This window comes from Mustelus asterias, chromosome 14, assembly GCF_964213995.1.
Source record: "Mustelus asterias chromosome 14, sMusAst1.hap1.1, whole genome shotgun sequence".
Classification (NCBI taxonomy): Eukaryota; Metazoa; Chordata; class Chondrichthyes; order Carcharhiniformes; family Triakidae; genus Mustelus; species Mustelus asterias.
The window spans coordinates 90,732,303-90,754,450 of NC_135814.1; the positions used below are offsets into that span (position 1 = coordinate 90,732,303).

General features: G+C 48.4%; 1 protein-coding gene across 4 annotated transcripts in view; it reads left to right on the forward strand.

The window, feature by feature from the left end:
- Nucleotides 1–19,699: 19,699 nt before the first annotated feature.
- The window catches only part of LOC144504089 (aldehyde oxidase 1-like), a 190,488-nt gene continuing 188,039 nt past the window's right edge, over nucleotides 19,700–22,148 (forward strand). For 3 of the 4 annotated variants that reach the window (XM_078229257.1, XM_078229258.1, XM_078229259.1), the window contains exon 1: nucleotides 19,700–20,258. In XM_078229257.1, the coding sequence (XP_078085383.1) occupies nucleotides 20,127–20,258 (132 nt within the window). In that variant the 5' untranslated portion in view covers nucleotides 19,700–20,126. The remainder of the gene's footprint in view (nucleotides 20,259–22,148) is intronic. The other variant, XM_078229260.1, reaches the window with a different exon arrangement.

Below are 22,148 nucleotides of genomic sequence, written 5' to 3' on the forward strand. Positions count from 1 at the left end.
TAGATGATTATAAATCCTATCTCTTATAATCCTTTCCAAAACTTTGCCCACAACAGAAGTAAGGCTTACTGGTCTATAATTACCAGGGTTGTCTCTACTCCCCTTCTTGAACAAGGGGACAACATTTGCTATCCTCCAGTCTTCTGGCACTATTCCTGTAGACAATGACGACATAAAGATCAAAGCCAAAGGCTCTGCAATCTCCTCCCTAGCCTCCCAGAGAATCCTAGGATAAATCCCATCCAGCCCAGGGGACTTATCTATTTTCACACTTTCCAGAATTGCTAACACCTCCTCCTTATTAACCTCAATCCCGTCTCGTCCAATAGCCTGTATCTCTGTATTCTCCTCGACAACATTGTCTTTTTCCACAGTGAATACTGACGAAAAATATTCATTTAGCGCCTCGCCTATCTCTTCGGACTCCACGCACAACTTCCCACTACTGTCCTTGACTGGCCCTAATCTTACCTTAGTCATTCTTTTATTCCTGACATACCTATAGAAAGCTTTAGGGTCTTGCTTGATCCTACCTGCCAAAGACTTCTCATGTCCCCTCCTGGCTCTTCTTAACTCTCTCTTTAGGTCCTACCTGGCTAACGTGTAACTCTCAAGCACCCTAACTGAGCCTTCACGTCTCATCTTTACATAAGTCTCTTTCTTCCTCTTCACAAGAGATTCAATTTCTTTAGTAAACCACGGTTCCCTCGCTCGACCACTCCCTCCCTGCCTGACAGGTACATACTTATCAAGGACATGCAGTAGCTGTTCCTTGAACAAGCTCCACATTTCAATTGTGCCCATCCCCTGCAGTTTCCTTCCCCCCTATGCTTCCTAAATCTCGCCTAATCGCATCATAATTTCCTTTCCCCCAACTATAACTCTTGCCCTTCGGAGTATACCTATCCCTTTCCATCGCTAAAGTAAACGTAACCGAATTGTGGTCACTATCACCAAAGTGCTCACCTACCTCCAAATCTAACACCTGGTCTGGTTCATTACCCAGTACCAAATCCAATGTGGCCTCGCCTCTTGTTGGCCTATCTACATACTGTGTCAGGAAACCCTCCTGCACACATTGGACAAAAACTGATCCCTCTAAAGTACTTGAACTATAGCTTTTCCAGTCAATATTTGTAAAATTAAAGTCCCCCATAACAACTACCCTGTTACTTTCGCTCCTATCCAGAATCATCTTTGCAATCCTTTCCTCTACATCTCTGGAACTTTTCAGAGGCCTATAGAAAACTCCCAACAGGGTGACCTCTCCTTTCCTGTTTCTAACCTCAGCCCATACTACCTCAGTAGACGAGTCCTCATCAAACGTGATTTCTGCCACCGTAATACTGTCCTTGACGAACAATGCCACACCTCCACCTCTTTTACCACCTTCCCTGCTCTTACTGAAACATCTAAACCCCGGAACCTGCAACAACCATTCCTGTCCCTGCTCTATCCATGTCTCCAAGATGGCCACAACATCGAAGTCCCAGGTACCAACCCATGCTGCAAGTTCACCCACCTTATTCCAGATGCTCCTGGCGTTGAAGTAGACACACTTCAAACCATCTTCCTGCCTGCCAGTACACTCCTGTGACGTTGAAACCTTATCCATGACCTCACTACTCTCAATCTCCTGTACACTGGAGCTACAATTCAGGTTCCCATCCCCCTGCTGAATTAGTTTAAACCCTCCCGAAGAGCATTAGCAAATTTCCCCCCCAGGATATTGGTGCCCCTCTGGTTCAGGTGTAGACCATCCCATTTGTAGAGGTCCCACCTACCCCAGAATGAACCCCAATTATTCAGGTATCTGAATCCCTCCCTCCTGCACCATCCCTGTAGCCACGTGTTCAATTGCTCTCTCTCCCTATTCCTCTCCTCACTATCACGTGGCACGGGTAACAAACCAGAGATAACAACTTTGTTTGTTCTAGCCCTAAGCTTCCACCCTAACTCCCTGAATTTCTGACTTACATCCCCATCCCTTTTCCTACCTGTGTCTTTGGTGCCTATGTGGACCACGACTTGGGGCTGGTCCCCCTCCCCCTTAAGGATCCCGAAAACACGATCCGAGACATCACGGCCCCCGGCACCTGGGAGGCAACACACCAACCGCGAGTCCCTCTCATTCCCACAGAATCTCCTATCTGTCCCCCTAACTATGGAGTCCCCAATGACTAATGCTCTACTCCTCTCCCCTCATCCCTTCTGAGCAACAGGGACAGACTCTGTGCCAGAGACCTGTACCCCATGGCTTACGCCTGTTAAATCCCCCCCCCCCCCAACAGTATCCAAAACGGAATACTTGTTATACAGAGGAACAGGGGATCCAGGAGATCGCTGCTCTGACTGCTGCTTACCCCTTCTAGCCGTCACCCATGTATCAACATTTCTATGAGTAGCTACCTCCCAGTAGCTTCCTGTAGCTGTATCTTTAAGAGATTTTTAGTGTACCTTTAAGAGATTTTTAAAAAAAATCATGTTCTTTGCAGCTCTCATAGCCTCTGCTTATTTCATTGTTGCCGAGTTGTCAGAAGGAGATCTTTTATTGCTCCTTCAGTAGTTTGAATGTGGTTTGTTTATTTTTACTCTGGGACGTTTTATGATCTTGCATTGTTAGGAGGAAGACTGGTTGGCAAGTCATGTGTTCTGGACAGTTTTTTCCCTTCCTAGTGAATTTAAGGTTTAATTTTCTGTTTGGCTGGCAGCAGTTTAGTTTTAGAAGGGACATCAAACTGAAAAGAAGTGTTTCTCTCTCTCCCCCTGGTTTTTGGAAATTCTGCTGGTTAGCTGAAAGCAAGGCTTCTTGCCTTCCTGGAGCAGAGAATCTGCTGTTGGTGGCTCAACCAGAGTCTCTCCCTGATCTTCTGTGAAGCTGTTCTGATTCCAAGCTTGTCCGTGTGTGCCTCAAGAGAACTGCAGCATTCATCCAAAGGACTCAGTCCCAATATCATGTGAGCATTAGTGTTTGCTGTGTTAAACCTGTGGATAAGGTTTTTTTGTCTATGGGAAGTTTTGCTTGATTGGAACATTTTAGGTATATTTATTAAGGGTTATACTATATCATGATTGTTTTTTTTCTAGTTTGTAATTGGTAAAAGTTATTGCTAATTTTCTTCTATACATGTTAACTGTATTCTTAAATAAACTTTGTTTGATAAAAGCTCCCTAGTGGTTCATTTGAATCATACCTGAAGTGAAACGTATCATGCTTACCCTAGCCAAATTCAAAGTGCAAAACTTATGATCTGGGCTGGCTTCATAAAACATTTTGGCGTTTCTGACCTGAATTATCACGTCAACCAACTGTACTATCATCAGAGTTGGAGGCAGAAGCTTTTAAGATTGCTGACCATTCCCTGGTACCACTTCCACGAGAGGTGCCAAGATGATCACATGGGTGGTAGGTTGGTCTGACCATTGACCATTGGGAGCTTCCTGGAATGATAATGGACAGACCTGCTCCGCAAAGAGAGATCAAAGGGGAAATCCAAGGCTGAATACACGGCACTCAGGAACGTGGTGTTCTGATTTTTTTTATTCGTTCAGGGGATCTGGGCATTGCTTGCTGAGCCAGCATTTATTGTCCATCCCTAATTGCCTTCGAACTGAATGGTTTGTTGGGTCTTTTCAGAGGACATGTAAGAGTTAACCACATTGCTGAGGGTCTGTAGTCACAGGTAGGCCAGACCAGTAAGGATGCAGATTTTTCCCTTTGCGAAGGGGCATTAGTAAACCAGATGGGTTTTTATGATAATTGACAACGGGTTCATGGTCATCATCAGTCTTTTACTTCCAGATCTTTTTTAAAATTCAAATTTCACCATCTGTTGTGGTGGGATTCGAACCCAGGTCCCGGAGTGTATTACCCTGGGTCTGTGGATTACTAGTCCAATGACAATACCACGATGCCACCGCCTCCCCAAAATGGCAATGATAGTCTTTTCATCCTCAGCCATCTGGAGGAAACCCAAGGCAACACTTGTTCAGGACAGAGAAAGGCTGGTTACAGATGACATACATCAGCTCAGAGATTTGTTTGTTGCCATTTCTAATTGATTCCAGGATCATGCCCTCCTCTGTAAAGTGCAGTGTCTGTTGTTCAAAGCCATAGGCCTTTGAGTCATGATTCCTCGTCTAACAGGACTGTCTTGTTGGTACCTGAATCTAATCTAAAATTTGTTAGATGACCATTTATCAGGATGTTAGCATTCCAAAATGAAGAGCTGCATTCCCTAATGTCACCAAGAAGCATGGCTGTGTGTCTTCTGGTTTTCAGTCTCGACCATGTAAATTACTGTTGGGATGTTGATACAGTGCTGCGGTTTTGTCTTGTACAGATTACCGCAACGTCCCAGTCTGTTACAGTGGAAGGTTTGGGCATTCACAAGACTTGATCTCTCCTGTGAGAGTGCCTCATACTGCAGTGCTGGCAAAGTCACTCTGCTGGGTAGCTCAGGAAATTGATTCCTCTGACATGGATTGTTCCTGCATCTTTGTAGCTGATAACTGGACTGAGGGTTGGTTTCTGTCCCATGTTGTCTGCTCTCCCCTTAGGATTATTTTGTGTTTTGCATGTGGTCAGACAATCCAATTAGCTGGATTGTCTAGGGTAAGATGGCCTCCAGCTTGCAGATCTGCAAACATTTTTCAAAGTCTGCAGCAATGCTGTCCCATAAAAATATTTCCCTCCAAAGGCTCCAATGTTGTAATTGGTCTGGGCCTTGGGTGAAAGCCAGTGGAATCATCATAGAATCCCTACAGTGCAGAAGGAGGCCATCCAGCCCATCGGGTCTGCACTGACTCTCCAAAAGAGCATCCCACCTAGGCCTCCACCCCCCAACCCCAACCACTGCGGTAAAATTTCTGCCTTTAGCTTCCAGGCTCTTCTCTCCAGGGTTTTTCTGGCAGATTTTCACAGCATTTACAGCTTTAGTTGGAGATTTCTTTCCATCCGAATCCATGGAAGATGTCCTTTTCTGTGAGCATGAAGGTTTTTGATTTCACCGCAGCCACCATGTTGAGGTGGTGTTGGTTGAAGACAGTGTCTGTTCAAGAAGTCTTCATAATCTTCTGTAAGTTAACAACAAGTCTTTATTAACTATATGTTACTACATACAAAAATACAGCAAAAGGTATAGACATGGAACCATCTCCTTCCTAGGACTTAACACATCTATGGCCAACACTACATTGACCCCAGGTCTAGGTCATGTGCCTTACATCACTGCACGGGCAGTACTGTACTCAGTCCCACATTAACCCTGCATGTACCAGACCCTTCAACTACAGCTGCCTATGTGTACTTGTGGCTGTTGGCGTGAGCATCCCTTCCTTCTGAAGCCTGTTCACCCCAAAGCTGACTCTTTTGCTCATCCTGAGGTTGCTGATGTCCCTCCACTATCCGCCATACTTTGTCCATCTCCCTCCACTGTCCACCACTCCCTGTCCACCTCCCTCTTATCCACCTCCCTTCTGTCCACTTTCCTCCTGTCCACTTCTCTCCTGTCCACCTCCCTCCTGTCCACCTCTCTCCTGTTAAACTTTCTCTTGTCCACTGTTCTCCTCTCTGGCTGGTTGATGGTGATTATAGGGAGAAGGTGGCATAGTGACAATATCACTGGACTAGTAATCGAGAGGCCGAAGCTCTGCTCTAGGGACATGGGCTCAAATCCCAGCATGGCAGCTGGTGGAATTTAAATCCAGTAAGAAGATTTGGAATTAAAAAGCTAGTCTCAGTTATAGTGATCATGAAACCATTCATTGTTTGCTGCAAAAACCCATCTAGTTCACTAATGTCCTCTGGGAAAGGAAATCTGCCATCCTTACCTGTTCTGGCCAACATGTGATTCCAGGGCCACAGCAATGCGGTTGACTCTTAACTCCTTTCTGAAATTGTGTGGCAAGGCACTCAGTTCAAGGGCAATTAGTGATTGGCAATGCCAACGATACCCACATCCCATGTAATAATAAAAAGTAACAATGTTCCCCTTCCTGATGTACTGTCATTAGATGCATGGTGCCTCCCATTCTGGTCTTGTCAGAAAGTCCCGGCCAAATGTTTATCAGAGGGAACTGAGCCACCAGCTGCCATGAGGAAGTTTGTATTCTGATGGGGCAATTTTAGTTTAAACAGCCACCTGAACTGTGGATCAACCTCACCACTATTTCCATGTGTGTGAAAAACCACACCGACCTCCTCAGAAGACAAACATGGAACACGGTGGACAGAGTACCCTTCATCGTCCAGTACTTCCTCGGAGCGGAGAAACGACGACATCTTCTTCGGAGCCTTCAACATGTCATCGATGAAGACGAACATCTAGCTAAGGCCATCCCCACACCCCCACTACTTGCCTTCAAACAACCGCGCAACCTGAAACGGACCATTGTTCGCAGCAAACTACCCAGCCTTCAGGAGAACAACGACCATGACACCACACAACCTTTCCATGGCAACCTCTGCAAGACATGTCGGATCATTGACAAGGATACCGCCATCACACGTGAGAACACCACCCACCAGGTACACGGTACATACTCATGCGACTCGGCTAATATTGTCTATCCCATACACTAGGAAAGGAAGTCCCGAGGCGTGGTACATCGGCGAGACCATGCAGATGCTATAACAATGGATGAAGGGACACCGCGCAACATTCGCCAGTCGGGGAACACTGTTTAGGGAAAGAAAAAAAGGAATAATGAAAAATCTGATCCGGTGACATGAACCCAGAAGTGGAGAGAGGGTAATCTGCCAATTAAATATCTGGAGGTGTAGTAATTGCGAGGATTGGCTGCCACCAGTTAGTATAATGAACTATAATGGTTTATTTAAAAGCAGATAAATATACAGAGTACTCTTACGATGTTAACACTTCCAACTCCCAGATCTACTCTGGCTGTAAAAGCCCACGCTCTGCACCAAGATCCCCGCGTTCATTCCCCATTGGATGATCAGGTCACATGACCCTCCCAATGTATGCCCCTTAAAGGGGACAGCTACTACAGGAGGGAAAACAGAATGTGATGCAATGGTTCATAGGATACCGCTATCAATCTCACTATGATGTCAACTGTGACCTGGTGGATAGAAACACCCTTACCGCTGAGTTAGGAGTTTGGGTTCAAATCCCACTTCAGTAATTGTTGATATAATTTAAGATGGCACTGCTGGATCTGTAGTGGAGTCCTGTTATTGGCGTTGTCTTATAGTTGTGATGTTAAACTAAAGCCACATCTCCATTTGGGTAGATTTACAAAATCTCATAGCACTATTTCAAATAAGAGCAAGGGAGCTCTCCCCAGTGTGTTCTGGTCAATATTTATTCCTCAACCAATATCTCTAAAGGATAGTTTAGCTGAACATTATCACTTCATAGTTATGGCAGCTTAGTGCTCAGAAATTAGTTGCCGTGTTTTCTACATTAACACAGTGACTACACTTCCATGGCTGTTTGTGACTTTGTGGCAACTGGAAGATTGGTAAGGTGAGATATAATTCACATTCTTTCTTTATTTCTTGGGAGACAGTCTCCTTCCCCTATTTCTAACAATCAGTTTTACTGGGACTCTCTGGCTATTCCTGAGATTTTCCTGGCTCCAGCATCAAAGTCAAACCACAAATTCCCTGTGAACATTCACCTGCTCCCAAGTCTTGTGGACGGTGCAACATGCCAATTGCAAATGCATTTCATTCTCTATTTGACCCCCTCCTAAAACTTGCGCACCATCAGCAGTGAGAGTATTACGAGCCTGTCCCTGATGATACACAAGCGGTGTAACAGTGCCCACACATAGCGTGTGGTATACAATCCCTCTTATTGAGCTTCTCTCCATCTGCTCAGATACAATGTATTGTACTCTGCCGCCCTCTGATGGTCACAGGATATAGTACAGTTGGGAATACCCACAGTTAAAAGATGTGGTGATGCCGGCGTTGGACTGGGGTGTGCACAGTAAGAAGTCTCACAACACCAGGTTAAAGTCCAACAGGTTTATTCGGTAGCACGAGTTTTTGGAGCGCTGCCCCTTCATCAGGTGAGTGAAGAGTTGGGTTCACAAACAGGGCATATATAGACACAAACTCAGTTACAAGATAAAGGTTGGAATGTGAGTCTTAACAGGTAATCAACTCTTGATTACCTGTTAAGTCTCGCATTCTGACTATTATCTTGTAATTGAGTTTGTGTCTATAAATGCCCTGTTTGTAACCCAACTCTTCACTCATCTGATGAAGGGGCAGCGCTCCGAAAGCTTGTGCTACCAGTTAAAAGATGAAATTACAACGATAAGATGCATAAACGTGGCTTGTACCATTGAGTTGAGAGGCAGAGACACTGCAAATCTTCAGGCCACAGAGTATAAAACAATGGTTAAGAGAAACTCAGAAATAACATCAGGGTCACATCCCTTCATAGGTAAAAGATGAAGCCTGTGTGATGTGGTAATTTTGATGCTATCTGAAAACTCATGGTCTCATCAACAACAACAACTTTCATTTATTTAGCACCTTTAATACAGTAAAATGATACAGGATGCTTTACATGAGAGTTATGAAGCAAAATATGACACTGTGCTGCATAACAAGATATTTGATAAGGTGACCAAGAACTTGGAAGAGAATCATATTGAAATCTATTTTAAAGAATGCCACTCAGGTGGATGTAAAGGATCACAGGGCACTCTGACTTAAGGAGGAAAGGGGGTAGAGAGGCAGTGGAAAGAGTTACTGAGGGAATTCGAGAGCTTGTGCCTCGGCAGCTGAAGGCATGGTTACCAATAGGCCAGTGGCGGACTTACACTTTGTGGAGTTCCCCACTCACCGTTTCTGGGCCACCCCCCCCCAAATGATGCCACACCCCTCTCCCAATGATGTCACGCCCCTCCTGACCCCACTCACTCTCACTCCACAGGCCGCAAAGGCACAAGCCACAAAAATACACAAATTGATCACTGCTTAACTGCCCTGTTGCTTTTAAAAAACGCGCCTGTGTGAATAATTGCTGAATTGAAATCCAAGCTTATCTCTTGTCAGAATGAGTTTTGAGGCAAGCAAACATGGAACCTGCTGGTGAGCAAACAGAAAAACCATCCGAAGATGTGACTGCAGCATAGGCCATGGCAGGACAGAATGAATCAGTCCACTGCAGGCGCAAATACCCCAATCAAAAAGATGCATATACTGCCATTCTGTATATTCCACAGAGTCTCATTCAGTTTCAAAAATAAAAGTTAACTTCTTTATGCCCTCTAACAAAATCAAAGACGTTACTTTCGCAAATTCATGTGAGTGGAGTGTCCAGTGAATCCAAGTCCAATATCAGTGACTTTGTCTGGCAGGATTCTGTTCTTTGTCCAAGAAGAGACTTGCTGAAGGCCTGAGAGTGATGGTGGTTAGAACTATCAGCATGTGACCAGCTGCAGCCATTATATCAGACCAGCAATGGTCCATTTTGAAAACCAGAATTTAAACAAGAGAATATGAAGAGGGACAGATTTTTAAGATTTTCTTGCTTCATCCCTAGTTGGCATGGCAATCTAGATAGCTTTTCTTCTACTTTTCTTTACAAAAGTATCAATTGCATCATCGTGGATTAAATCTTGTAAAGTCACACTTTCAGTTGTCAATATTGCTGAACTTGTCAAATGTTTCTCACTCATCGTAATTCACAAATAAATTTTAACTCTTTTTGATACTGAAAAAGAAAGTTAACCAGAAACATTTGTGACAGGTCTTGTTAAAAACGTTTTCAAAATGGTCTCCACATTTGGAAAAGGTGCCTATAAACCACCACATACATGACTGTACAAATCAGCTGGTGATCTCAAAGCATAAACTCACCATTATTGATTAAATGAATGAAGTGTTTCACTTCATCTTCAAAAAGATTTGTGACTATGTCTTCCCAGCAGAATTTACTTAATTTCTGACTGCAGTGGTTTTTAGCATTCTCATCCAAACTTCTGTCAAAACGCATGCAAAATAAATCAACAGCTTTCTTCGGAGATTCATTTCTACTCTGCAATTACACCGCTATTGTGTCACAAATAAAACATTGGCAGTCTCAACGATGAACCTCTCTTTCCCCTTTCAATTGATTTAATTGTCTCTACTTTAATCAAAAAATAACTTCCTGTGTCTTGTATTCTTCTCATTATCAGAGGCACCTGTGCTTTTTGTTAATGTTAGTGCCTCTGCTTTTACCGAGCTAGAGTCATTTTGAACTTCCATGACCAAACTTTTAACTGGCCTAACAATTGTGCAGCATTAAATAAAGTTGTATCACAATTTTGCAGTGATTTGTTGACGGCATTATTTCTTTGAAGTAAACTGTTCCACAAAACAGCAATTTTGTACTTTTCAAACTTCTCTGCTAAGGACTTTGCTTCAACTTTCACACTTGGCTTTTCTGAATTTGATGCGGCTATGTCTGATAAGGTTTCCTTCATATCAACAAAGTTCATTTTCAAAGCCAAAACAGCACTTGCATGAGCAGACCATCTGGTGTCACAAATGTTTTTGCCCGTCAAATGTTTTCCATGCGCCTACTCCATGTTTGATTGCGACATATTTCACCAATGTGTGGAAATTGAAAAAAGGCATACAAGATTTGAATAAAGTTAAAAAATGCACAACCTTCTCACAGAATTCAGCTGCAGTGTTGCAGATTAAATTCACAGAGTGACTGGAACATGGGATGAATAATACACAGGGTTCAGTCTTGCTTGTAGACCTGAATATTTTCCTGCCATATTTGCAGCATTCTCAAAGGTCTACCCATCACAATTTTTGATGTCCAAACCTAAATTTGCAATGATTTCGAAAACAGTTGTCTCCAGATTCAGAAGTGTGGGATTGCAGCTGAACAAAACGGAGAAATCACTCTACAACTTCACCATCACCGTGCACATATCTTAAAATTAATGTCAGTTGGTCCACATGACTCACATCTGGTGTTGAATCAACTATTGTGGAATAGTGCTTGGCAACTTTTGCTTCATTAGTGAATTGGCTTCTGAACCGCACTGGCATTATAGTGATGAAGTCATCGTAAATTCTGTGTTAAAATGTTGGTCTTCTCTACGCTTCGATATCAATAACTTTTCAAATGCTCTCGAGAAGCTCATCAAATTCACTGACATATTCAAGGCAGGCTAAAAAATTAGCTTTTTGAATTGACACCAATAACTCATCATGTCTTCCTAAAGTCGTCCCAATGAAGAAAGCATTTTGACTGTGGCAACATGTCACAGCACTTTCCTCCAGTACGAACATTCCTTTTCAAACTGAGTCGGTATTGCAGAATCAATTCTTCCAGATAATTTATGTCTTTGAACAAACACACACAGAGCTTTAACATGAACTTTAGAAGTCTCATGATCAGCAAGATCGCTTCCAACATTTCTCGTCAGAGAGCCCAGCAATAAATGCTTATTTCCTTTACTAGGGTCAGGGAATAATTTGCAAACAAAACGGTAGATTGTCTGAGAGGAATCCGAAAAAGTCAGCCAATTTTTTTTTTCACCCTCAGAAAATGGGACTTATGAAAACTTCTAACCAGCTTTCGACCTCAATCTCTTCTCTCAAATTTTACATATCATTTTACTATGTTCTCTCGTCTATTTATTACAAAATATTCAATCATACCCAATGGAACAAATTTTGACCATAAGACAATGTCTTCAGGGTAAATTTTTTCCCTCACTTCAATAAAAGAAATATCTCGTAGTTCTATTGCCATTTCAGATTCCACTTCTTGTTCAACTTTTTCAGGCAATGTGTTTTCTCCGGAAATTGGCAAGTTTAAGTCAACAGATAATTCACCCATAGTTTTGGTGGATGAGGATGAATGTGCGGTTTGGGCACTGTTCTACACTTCAAACCTTTTCAAGTAAAACGACAAACTGTACTTTTTGTTGGACCCGAAGGGCCGAAGACTTAAAATCCCCCCACCCACTGCTGCTGCCCCCAACACCGGCGGCCCCCCTCCTGTCCTCCTGCGCTGGAGCACTAGCCCACCTCAGTGCCCTGTCCCTCGTCCTCCCTCCTGCTCCTCTGTCCCCCCTCTCTCCCTCTCTGAAACCAGGGAGAGAGCACCGGAGCCCGAACCCACCCCGCCCTCCCTCATTCTCTCTCTGACCTCCCCCAGCACCTGGGCAGAGAACCTCCCCCTGCCCCACCCCACCATACCCACACTCCCTTCCCTCTTTACCCCCTCTCTGTGCCTCCCATAAAGGCCAGAGAGGCCCCAACCCAATCCTCCCTGCATCCTCACAGGAAAATAAAACCAAAAACATGACACCCGGACAATCTCGGGGTGGGCGTAGCACCCACGATACAATGGTGACAGTGCCATTGTTGCCGGTGGCAGGGCCTTCTAGGCCCATGTATGCAGGAGCGGCGGCATCAAGAGCCCCTGCCGCTCCCAAGGCCCTGCCATCATTTGGCCTGATCACAAAACGGGGTCAAGTGCTACGACCACCCCGACGTGACTTTCGAGGCCTGCGTGAAGGCACTGGCTGGGGTTGCCAGCCCCTCAGCCATTGTCGCAGCCTCGAAAATTTACAGCAAGGCTGTATTTTCCTGAAGGCCGAGCGGGCAGTTCACCTCGCCCTGGAAAAGGGGCTCACGGTGGGCGGGACGTTCCTGGCGGTGGACCCTCTGGAGGCCACCGCCCAGAGGGTCATTCTATCAAACATCCCGCCCTTTATCCTCCTCCCCCACTTCCATCTACTGGGGGAGGTCAAGTCCAGGGTGATCCCGATCCCGCTCGGCCTTCAGGAACCCACCCTCAGGCATGTGTACTCCTTCCGGCACCAGGTGTTTAACCGCCTGGCCTGGGAGGATTGCCTGGAGGGGGGCTTCAACGTCCCCTTTGGTCCGTGGACAGCGTGCGGTGCCATGCTTGTAAGGAGGTGGGGCACGTTAAAAAGAACTGCCCTGCCTCCAAGGCCGTCAACCCCCATCCCAAGGCGGCTGCAGCTGGCACCGCAGCCCCCTCTCCCCCCAAAGAGGTATCACCTGGCCCCCCGCAAGGGGAGGCCACGCCGGCAGCTGCTGCCACCTTGGCTGCTGGTGGGAGCAGAGCGTCCGCGCGGCCAGAAGACGATGAGAAAGAAAAGGGGGGGAACGGAACGCCGACCCCCCCACCACCCCAGTCACTCTGGCAGCTGGCTCAGGGAAAGAAAACACTCTGGCCCCCCTCCCAATCCATCAACCGGGCCCGTTGATACCTCAGCGTCCAGGCTGGGCCCGGCATCGCGGGTGCGCGGGTTCCCGGGTGTGGGGGAAGGCGCGACCCCGAGCCAGCAACTACAACACCTCCCAGGGAGGGAAAGGGAAAGCCCAGGGAGCTGGACGGGAAGGAGAGGGGCAGAGTGCGAGGGGCATCCCCTGCCAGCAGGATGCCCCTCAAGAAAAGGCGCTACACCTCAGGGGAGGGGGACCCTAAGACCAATGGGACTCCCCACACCCCCCTCCTCTAGAGTAAAGGTGGTGGCGCCCATGTCTCTCTCCCCATTTACATCCCCTGCCCCGCCCCCACCTGTTTTTGTGCCTTGCCCCCAGAGTGGGGGGGGTAAGAAAAAGAAAAAAGACAAAACACCTGCTGTCGCAGTCCCCCAAGTGGGACTCCCCGGGGCGGGGTGCGAGCGAGACCCCCGTGGTTCCGTTCCACCCAGTGCAATTTAGCACCCCAGAGATGTTCATTTTCTGATAGCTGGAGGACTGTGGCAGCACCCCGCTGTTTGGGTCCTTGGGTGGTGGCGGCGAGGAAGGCCCCCACTTCTCTGTCCCGACATTTGACGCTGGGCACCCCAGCTCTCCAACCAGAGTTCTTTCCAGACTTGTGGGGTGTCCCGGTGTCTGGGGCAGAGCGGGGGATTGAACCTCTGCCACCCTCGGACCCAGAAGCAAAGGAGGAGCCCGGGGGAACCCCTCCTCCGTTGTGGGATCGAGGGGGAGCTAGGACAGGTTGGTGGCTCCACGCCGCTCGCCGTACGCACTGCGACAGGAGAACTGGAGTCAGAGGGCGACTGCCCTGAGGAGGAGAGCTGCTCGGTGGTGGGCACGGGGACGGTTTGTGAGTCCACCTGGAGCGAGGCAGGGGACTTCCTTGTGGCCCCCACCAAGCCACCCCTCATCCCCCCCAGGGGAATTCAGGACCTTTATAAATGAACACGCGAGTTGCCCTGACAGTGTCCAACTGGCCCTTGACTGTTGGTCAGACCTGGCGTTGCTGATCTGGTCCAGGTAAGACTGCTCGCAGGTGGCATCGGGCCTGGATGAAAAAGAGCGGCGCCAGTTGCAAGGGTTCCTTACTGGGCTGATGAAGGAGTGGACCGGCTCATCTTGCGCCACCACCCCCTCAAACAATTTGATAAATGGTGAATGGTGACGGGAGCACGAAGCTGCTGATATGTAGGTGACCATAGCCAGCCTCAACGTCAATAGCAGCAGTGAGCCACTCCGCAGGTTCCAGAAATACTCGGTTTTCCAGGACGGGAAGTATGCGGTGTGTTTCCTGCAAGAAAGCCACACCACCCCAGGAGACGAAATCCAATGGCTCCTGGGGGCTGGGAGGGGGGGGGGGGCGGGGGGAGGGGTTGGGGGGGTGTCTACATGAGCTATCTCACGCTCACTTCGAGTGGGTTCGCTGTTTTGTTGACCCCGCATTTTCAGCCGGAGATCTTGGGGGTCAAGGAGCCTGTGCCTGGCCAATTGCTGCACTTGACGGTCTGCGAGGGGGGGGTGTGGTCATTCACTTCCTGAATATCTACACCCCGACCGCTGGGGTCCACTCATCTCGGCACCATCAAAGGGGGCGAATGCATTGTCCTTGGGTTTGTGGGGTGTGGGGGGGGGGGGGAGGCGGGGGGGAGGGGAGAGCCATGGTGGGAGGGGGGGCGGTGGTGGATTTCAACTGCACCCTCGCGGCTCGGGACTGCATCAGACCCTGGCAGCGCACCCTGGCGGTGGTGAAGTTTTGGGACCTGCTCAGGACCCACAACTTGGTGGATGTCTGGAGACATCTCCATCCTGGTTCCAGAACCTTCACTTACGTGAGGCCTGGAGCTGGACCTTCCAGACTCGACTGTCTCTACATTTCGAGGACGTACGCGTCCGGCGTCCTGTCGGCTTCTGTGCAGCAGCTGCCGTGCTCGGACCATTACCTAGTGTGGGTAGAATTTGTTCCATCTCGCATCCAGGGTGGCGTCTGCGTACTGTTGCTGGAGGATGGGCAGTTCCTGGACTCGTTTCGTCGTTTCTGGACCGGCTGGCGAAGGAAGCGGGGAGGCTTCCCTTCCTTGAGGCTATGGTGGGAAGAGGGCAAGACTCACATCCGTAACTTCTGTCAGGAGTACGCGAGGGGGTCGACAAAGAGGCAGAAATCCAGGGTCGAGGAGTTGGAGCGGGAGGTTTTCGACCTGGAGTCACACCTCGGTCAGCCCGATGCGGACCCAGCCCTGCGGCTGGAGTACAAGGAGAAGAAGGGCACGCTGCGGGACCCGCAACTCGTCGGGTCTCGTGGCGCGTACATGAGGTCGCGGCTCCAGTTCCAAGGGGACCTGGGCTGCAGCTCCCACTTCTTCTACTCGCTGGAAAAAAAGCGGGCAACCCCTCAGCAGCTCCTGCTGGCCGACGACGGGTCCCCTGTCTCGGATCCGGAGGGCATCAGGGCACTACTACACTGCCCTCTTCTCTCCAGATCCGTCCAGCAAGGATGCCCGCAGAGTTTTGTGAGGACCTGCCACAGGTCAACCCGGAGGGCGCCAGCAGGCTTGACGCTCCTATAAGCCTGAAGTGGCTGACCGGCACCCTCACAGCCTCTCGAGGGGGAAAGCCCCGGGGCTGGATGGGCTGACTGTGGAGTTCTTCAGGGTGTTCTGGGACGTCCTGGGGAATGACCACGCGGGGGTCCTGGGGGAGAGTCTTGCAACCGGGGAGATGCCCTTCTCTTGGCGCAGGACCGTCATTCTCTGCTGCCCAAGAAGGGGGATCGCCGCCCACTAAAAACTGGCGCCCGGTCTCCCTCCTCACCACGGTCTATAAAATCTTTGCCAGGGCAATGGCATCACGGCTTGGCTCCGTGCTGGACCACATGATCCATCCTGACCAGTCCTACACAGTCCCGGGCTGTGCGATCCATGATAATCTCCATCTGATCCAGGATCTGATCCATCATTCCCAGAGGGCTGGTCTGTTGAGCACCTTCTTGTCTAGATCAGGAGAAGGCGTTTGACAGGGTAGATCATGAGTATCTGCTCGGACCTCTGCAGGCATTCGGGTTCGGGGCGCATTTTGTTGCCTGGATCCGATTACTTTACTCCGCCGCAGAGTCACATTAAAGTTAACGGGTCCCTGGCGGTGACCCTTCGCTTTGGGAGAGGAGTGCGGCAGGGCTGCTCCTTGTCCAGCCACCTGTATTCGATTTGTGTGGAGCCATTCCTGCGCCTGTTGCGGAGGAGGTTGTCGGGTTTGGCTCTGCGTGGCCTGGGTGTTGGGGTGGTCCTGTCGGCTTATGCCGATGACATGCTCCTCATGTTCACGGACCCGGCTGACCTGCGGAGGATGCGGGAATGCCAGGCAGTGTACTCTGCCGCGTCCTCTACCAGGATCAACTGGACGTAGTGCTCCGGACTCCTGTGGCAGATGAATCCCCTCCCGGAGGAGTTCAGGCCTTTCACCTGGAGCAGGACCAGCCTCCTCTACTTGGGAACCCATCTTTGCCCTGCTGAGGAATCCTGGCTGGCGAACTGCAGGAGCTGGAGACCAAAGTCACTGCTCGCCTGAGTCACTGGACAGGACTGCTCCGAGTGCTGTCTTACAGGGCGCGAGTTCTCAACATAAACCAGCTGATCGCCTCAATGCTGTGGTACCGCTGGTCACTGTGACCCTTCCCCCTGACTTTGACATAAACATCTGAAGAACCCTCGTCCTGTTCTTCTGGGACAACAGACTGCACTGGGTCCCTGCAGAGATTCTCCCACTTGGGGAGGGCAGTCAGGCGCTGGTGTGCCTTCGCACCCAGGTGGCAACCTTCCGCCTCCAGACTCTGCAGAGATACCTTTACGTCGAGCCTTCTACAATATGGTGTACCCTGGCGATGTATTTCTTCCGCCAGGTGCTCGGCCTGAATTATGACGCGCAGCTCCTGTTCATAAATCTGGGGAGTCTTCGGACCTCCTTGCAACCGTTGCCCGTCTTTTACCAGGACCTTCTCAAAGTCTGGAACACGGTTGCCTCGCGACGCAGCTCTCCCCCGTCTCGTGCGAGAGCCGCTGCTCAGGAATCCGCTCCTCCAACCGTATAACTTCAGGTGGCTGGCGGAGAGGAGGGTCGTGGAAGCCGGGGTGACCAGGATCGGGGATGTGCTGGATGGCAGAGGAGTGGGCTGGATGAACCGCCACGAACTGGCTGAGCGTGTGGGGGTGGCTGTCCGGCACGTGGCCAAAGCCATCCAAGATCTTAGGATGGTCGTGCTCGGACCCGAGGGCACACGTGGTCTCAAGGAGGCGCAGGCATGCGATGGGATCCTGCCATGTGTGCCCCTGCTTGGACGGAATTTCACATTGGCCCAAGCCTAGACCCCCTCTGCCAGGTCAGGCGTCTCACAGCTTGAGCCGCCTCGTGGAAATACCCTCCGTGCCCTTTGCTACCGCACAGAGGCATTTCCTGTATGGGCTGCTGCTGCACACCTTCTACTACTAAGTCCTCGCCCATCGCCCGGATACACTTTGGCGGGCCTTGTTGCCGCTGGGTGGCGGACGTCCCCAGTAGATGTCTCTCTACAGAGGGACCTCCCCCCACTTTCCCAGGGACTTGGGGTGGAGGATGCTGCACGCAGTCACCCTTCAATTAAAAACTTTTTAGTGATGTTTTTATTTGCACTTCAGTCCCACGTTCCTAATCTACGGGCACCCGGTGCAGATGGGGGTGGGGAAGGAGGAGGACTCCTCATGAACCTGCTCCTAGGTCTGGCAAAGCATGCCATGTACGGATCCAGGCAGTGGGCGATCGAGGGGGTCATCCAACCTGACTGTCTGCCCCTCTACTGCGGCTATATTCGTGGCCGGGTGTCCCTGGAAAGGGAGCATGCGGTGTCCAAGGGCACAGTTGATGCCTTCCACAGGGACTGGGGTGCATTATTGATCCCCTTAATCATATTTTAATTTGACGTTTTAAGTTTCCTTTCCGCTTTGTCTTTTGTTTCGGGCGGTTCCTTTCCTTTTAGGGAGTTGCCCTTTTTGAGTTGTCCCGAAGTTAAGCTGATTTTTTAAATTTGGTTTAAACACAAAAAGAGTTCCCTGATGAGTCCTAATTGGTTGTCCAATCAGGGCGCCTCATGCTCCCTATTTAAAGCAGGTGTGTCAGTCTCTCTGCCTGCTGTAGCAGGAAGCAACAAGAGAGAGAGAGCTCTGTTATGTAATACTGTTGTAAATAAAGAAGCACTGGGTGACGGGACTTTCACCTCCATGGAGTTATTTCAGCAGTTTAGGTGGATAGGCCATGCTAAATTGCCCCTTTGTGTCAGGGGGGACTAGCAGGGTAAATACGTGGGGTTACGGAGATAGAGCCTGGGCTGGATTGTTGTTGATGCAGTCTCAATGGGACAAATGGCCTCCTTCTGCATTGTAGGGATTCTACGATCACAGATGTCAGTCTTCAGCCAATTTGATTCACTCCACGTGATATAGAAAAACAGCTGAAGGTATTGGATACTGCAAAGGCAATGGGCCCCAGCAATATTCCAGAAATAGTTCTGAAGCTGTTCCTCTAGCCAAGCTGTTCCAGTGCAGCTGCAATATTGGCATCTACCCAGCACGATGGAAAATTCCTAGGAATGTCCTATACAGAAATAGAACAAATCCAACCCAGCCAATGACTGTCCCATCAGCCTTATCTCAATTATTAGTTATGGGAAGGACCATCAACAGTGCTATCATGTGGCAATAACTGGCTCACTGATGCTCTGTTTGGGTTCTGCCAGGGCCACTCAGCTCCTGACCTCATTACAGCCCTGGTTCTTGCTTCTGATTGCACAATTCGAGGCTCCTCAGATATTGAAGCAGTCCATGCTTAAATACAGCAAGACCTGGACAATATTCAGGCTTGGACTGATAAGTGGCAAATAACATTCACTCCCAGCAATGACTAACTCCAGCAAGAGAGAATCTCACCATTGCCTCTTGACATTCAATGGCATTATCATTATCAATGATTCCCCGACTATTAACACCTTGACAGTTACCATTGACCAGAAACTAAACTGGTCTACCCATAATAATACTATGACTACAAAAGCAGACAGAGGCTGGTAAATTCTGTTGTGAGTAACTCACCTCCTGACTCCCCAAAGCCTGTCCACCATTACAAAGCAGCTCACTTGATTGGTAACCCATCCACCACTTTAAACATTCATTCCCTCTATCATCGACGCACAACATCAGCAGTGTGTTCTGTCGCATAACGTCCTGCAGTGCATCTACAAGGTGCACTACAGGAACTCATCAGGGTTCCTTCGAAAGTACCTTCCAAAATCATTGCCACTTAGTAGACACATAGGGTCATCACCAGCTGGAGATTCCCCTCCAAGCCACTCACCATTTTGATTTGGAAATATATCACCGTTCCTTCATTGTCACTGGGTCAAAATCCTGGAGCTCCTCCCCTAAGACCACTCTGGATGTACCTACACCACATGGAATTCAGCAGTTCAAGAAGGCAGCTCACCACCACCTTCTCAAGGGCAACTAGGGATGGGCAACAAATGCGTCCAAGCCAACGATGTCCACATTCCATAAATGAATAACATGAATTCTATCTAACTATCTGGTTTCAGACAAGCATACTACAGACAGTAAATAGTTAAATTTGTACACTCTTCTTAGGCAGTCCCTCAGGATTGAGTAGAGGAATTTATGTGTGCAAAGCGTGTAAAGTTCAAACTGTTTCAAATAAGTGGCTCTTGGCTTTTTCTCTGCCATCCAAATATTCAACAAGAAGGTGACACGGAACAGTGAATCACAGTGCAAAGGCCAACCCTGACATCGACCAGTTAGTCAATCACAGAGAGACTGATCAACCCCCAACGAAGTACAGAAATGCAGAACCAAACAGCATGACTTTGCATTTTGCTCCCGAGCAAGGAACAACCAGGGAATTCAGAAGTCTGAAAGACCAGAGGAAATCTTTCGGGATGTCTCAACACAGCATTATGGATGAGCTGGTGTTCTTTGTAAACGGGCGTAAGGTAAGATCAAAGCATATCGAGAGAATCAGATCCTTAAGGTTTTTGAACGGAAATTGAAAAGGTAAAAAGATTGCTTCCACTCTGGAGATTTGAACACAAAATAAAGGCTGATATTCCAGTGTAGTACTGAGGGAGCACAGCATTCTGATTGTCTTTTGGATGTGCCATTAAACTTCTGTCTCTCCCTTTCTGAGTCTCTCTCCTTGACTTTGGCTGTCTTTCTGTGTTTTATTTCCATTTCTTCCTATGTCTCCTTCACTCCTGTGTTTGATGTGTGTAACTCTCTCTCCCCATCTGTGTGTGTTTCTTCCTACATCTATTTTGCCTGTGCCTGTGCGTGTCTCTCTCTCTCCCTGTGTGTCTGTCTGTCTTACTTACTTGTGTGTGAGTCCTTTTTTTACTTGTGGTTCTGTCACACTCCAAATTTCGCTCTTCCACTTTTTCTAAATGATCTGGTGTGAGAAGTTTTCCTCCCCCTCTGGCTGGGTTCCTTTTGACTGCAAATATATGACCTTGCTGCATGTATTCACCTTTCCCGTATGTTTAAGTGCTGTTTGTTCATGGGCAGCTGTGACAGTGCTCCTTTGAACACAACACCCCGAACTCAACCATGGGCCTGTGAGTTTATTGTGGCTGAGTCTCCACATTTTTCAGATTGTTGCTTTCATCCTTTCTACCAGCACGTGATAATGAGCAGAATTTTATTCACATAAAATATGTGAATCATCCCACCACTTCCCCGCCCATCCCTGTGGTCTAAATCAAATACTCCAAGGGTGGGAAGGAAGAGGGGGGATGTCGCTCTTCAGGGGATGCCCTTTGCCAATCAATGTCCCTTAGGCCAACAACCCCTCAATTCTTCTTACCTGCTCCCTCCCTTAAACCCAGCATCTCTCCACCTCTGCCTCTCTCCCCAACCTACCCAAGACCTCCTGGCCCAAGATCCTGGATTTAACTGCTCCATGGGCCTTGATTTCCTGCTTTTTCTGTAGTCCGGGCAGCTGCCACTACCATCTTTGTGGTGCTACCATGACTGATGGAGCTGCTGGCCAATCTGATTAGCTGGCAACTCCAGAGGATGGGATTTTTGAGGGGCTGAAGTCCTATTCCGTTCTCATGGGTCTGCCCCGTGGCACTTTACAGTTTCCAAGGGAGGGGGGAGTGTGCTGACCTTCCCCCTTCCTCCCCCCATTATTCAGGTTCAGGTCCCTGTCTGTTTTCTCATGGGGATGACCCCATGGTATTTTTCCAAGAGCAGGAAGATCTCCTGGATGTCCTGGTTGATTATTATCCCTTGTAAATCGGCTGTCATGTTTACTGTATTATAACAGTGACTGCACATGAAAGACATTTCATTGTGTTATGCATTTATACTTATTCCTATTGGCTCACTAGAGCTTTGCTATATTAGTGCGTACACCAGAAATTATGTAATATACCTAGTGCAGGGAACAGTGAGAAGAAGCAGCCATGGAAGAGATCACACACCATTAATAAAGCTCCATTTGTTTTTAACTAAAGTCTGTCCTGTATATCACATCTCCAATACACAACACTGGCGATGAGGACTGTAGACATGTGCTTGCTAGCCACCCAGAAAGAAGAAATTAACTGAGGAAAAGTTGGAACAATAAAAAGACACCTTTTACACATGCTATGGAGATGAATGGGTTAGGTTGATGTGAGTAACTGATACTCTGCAAGCAGATAATAGAGCTGGCTATGATAAATAATAGGCCGTAACTCGAATAGGTACGTTAAGTGTAAGAAAATTGGGTAGCAGGGTGGCATGGTGTCACAGTGGTTAGCACTGTGCCTCACAGCACCAGGGACCCGGGCTCAATTCCCAGCTTGGGTCACTGACTGTGCAAGTCTGCACTTTCTCCACGT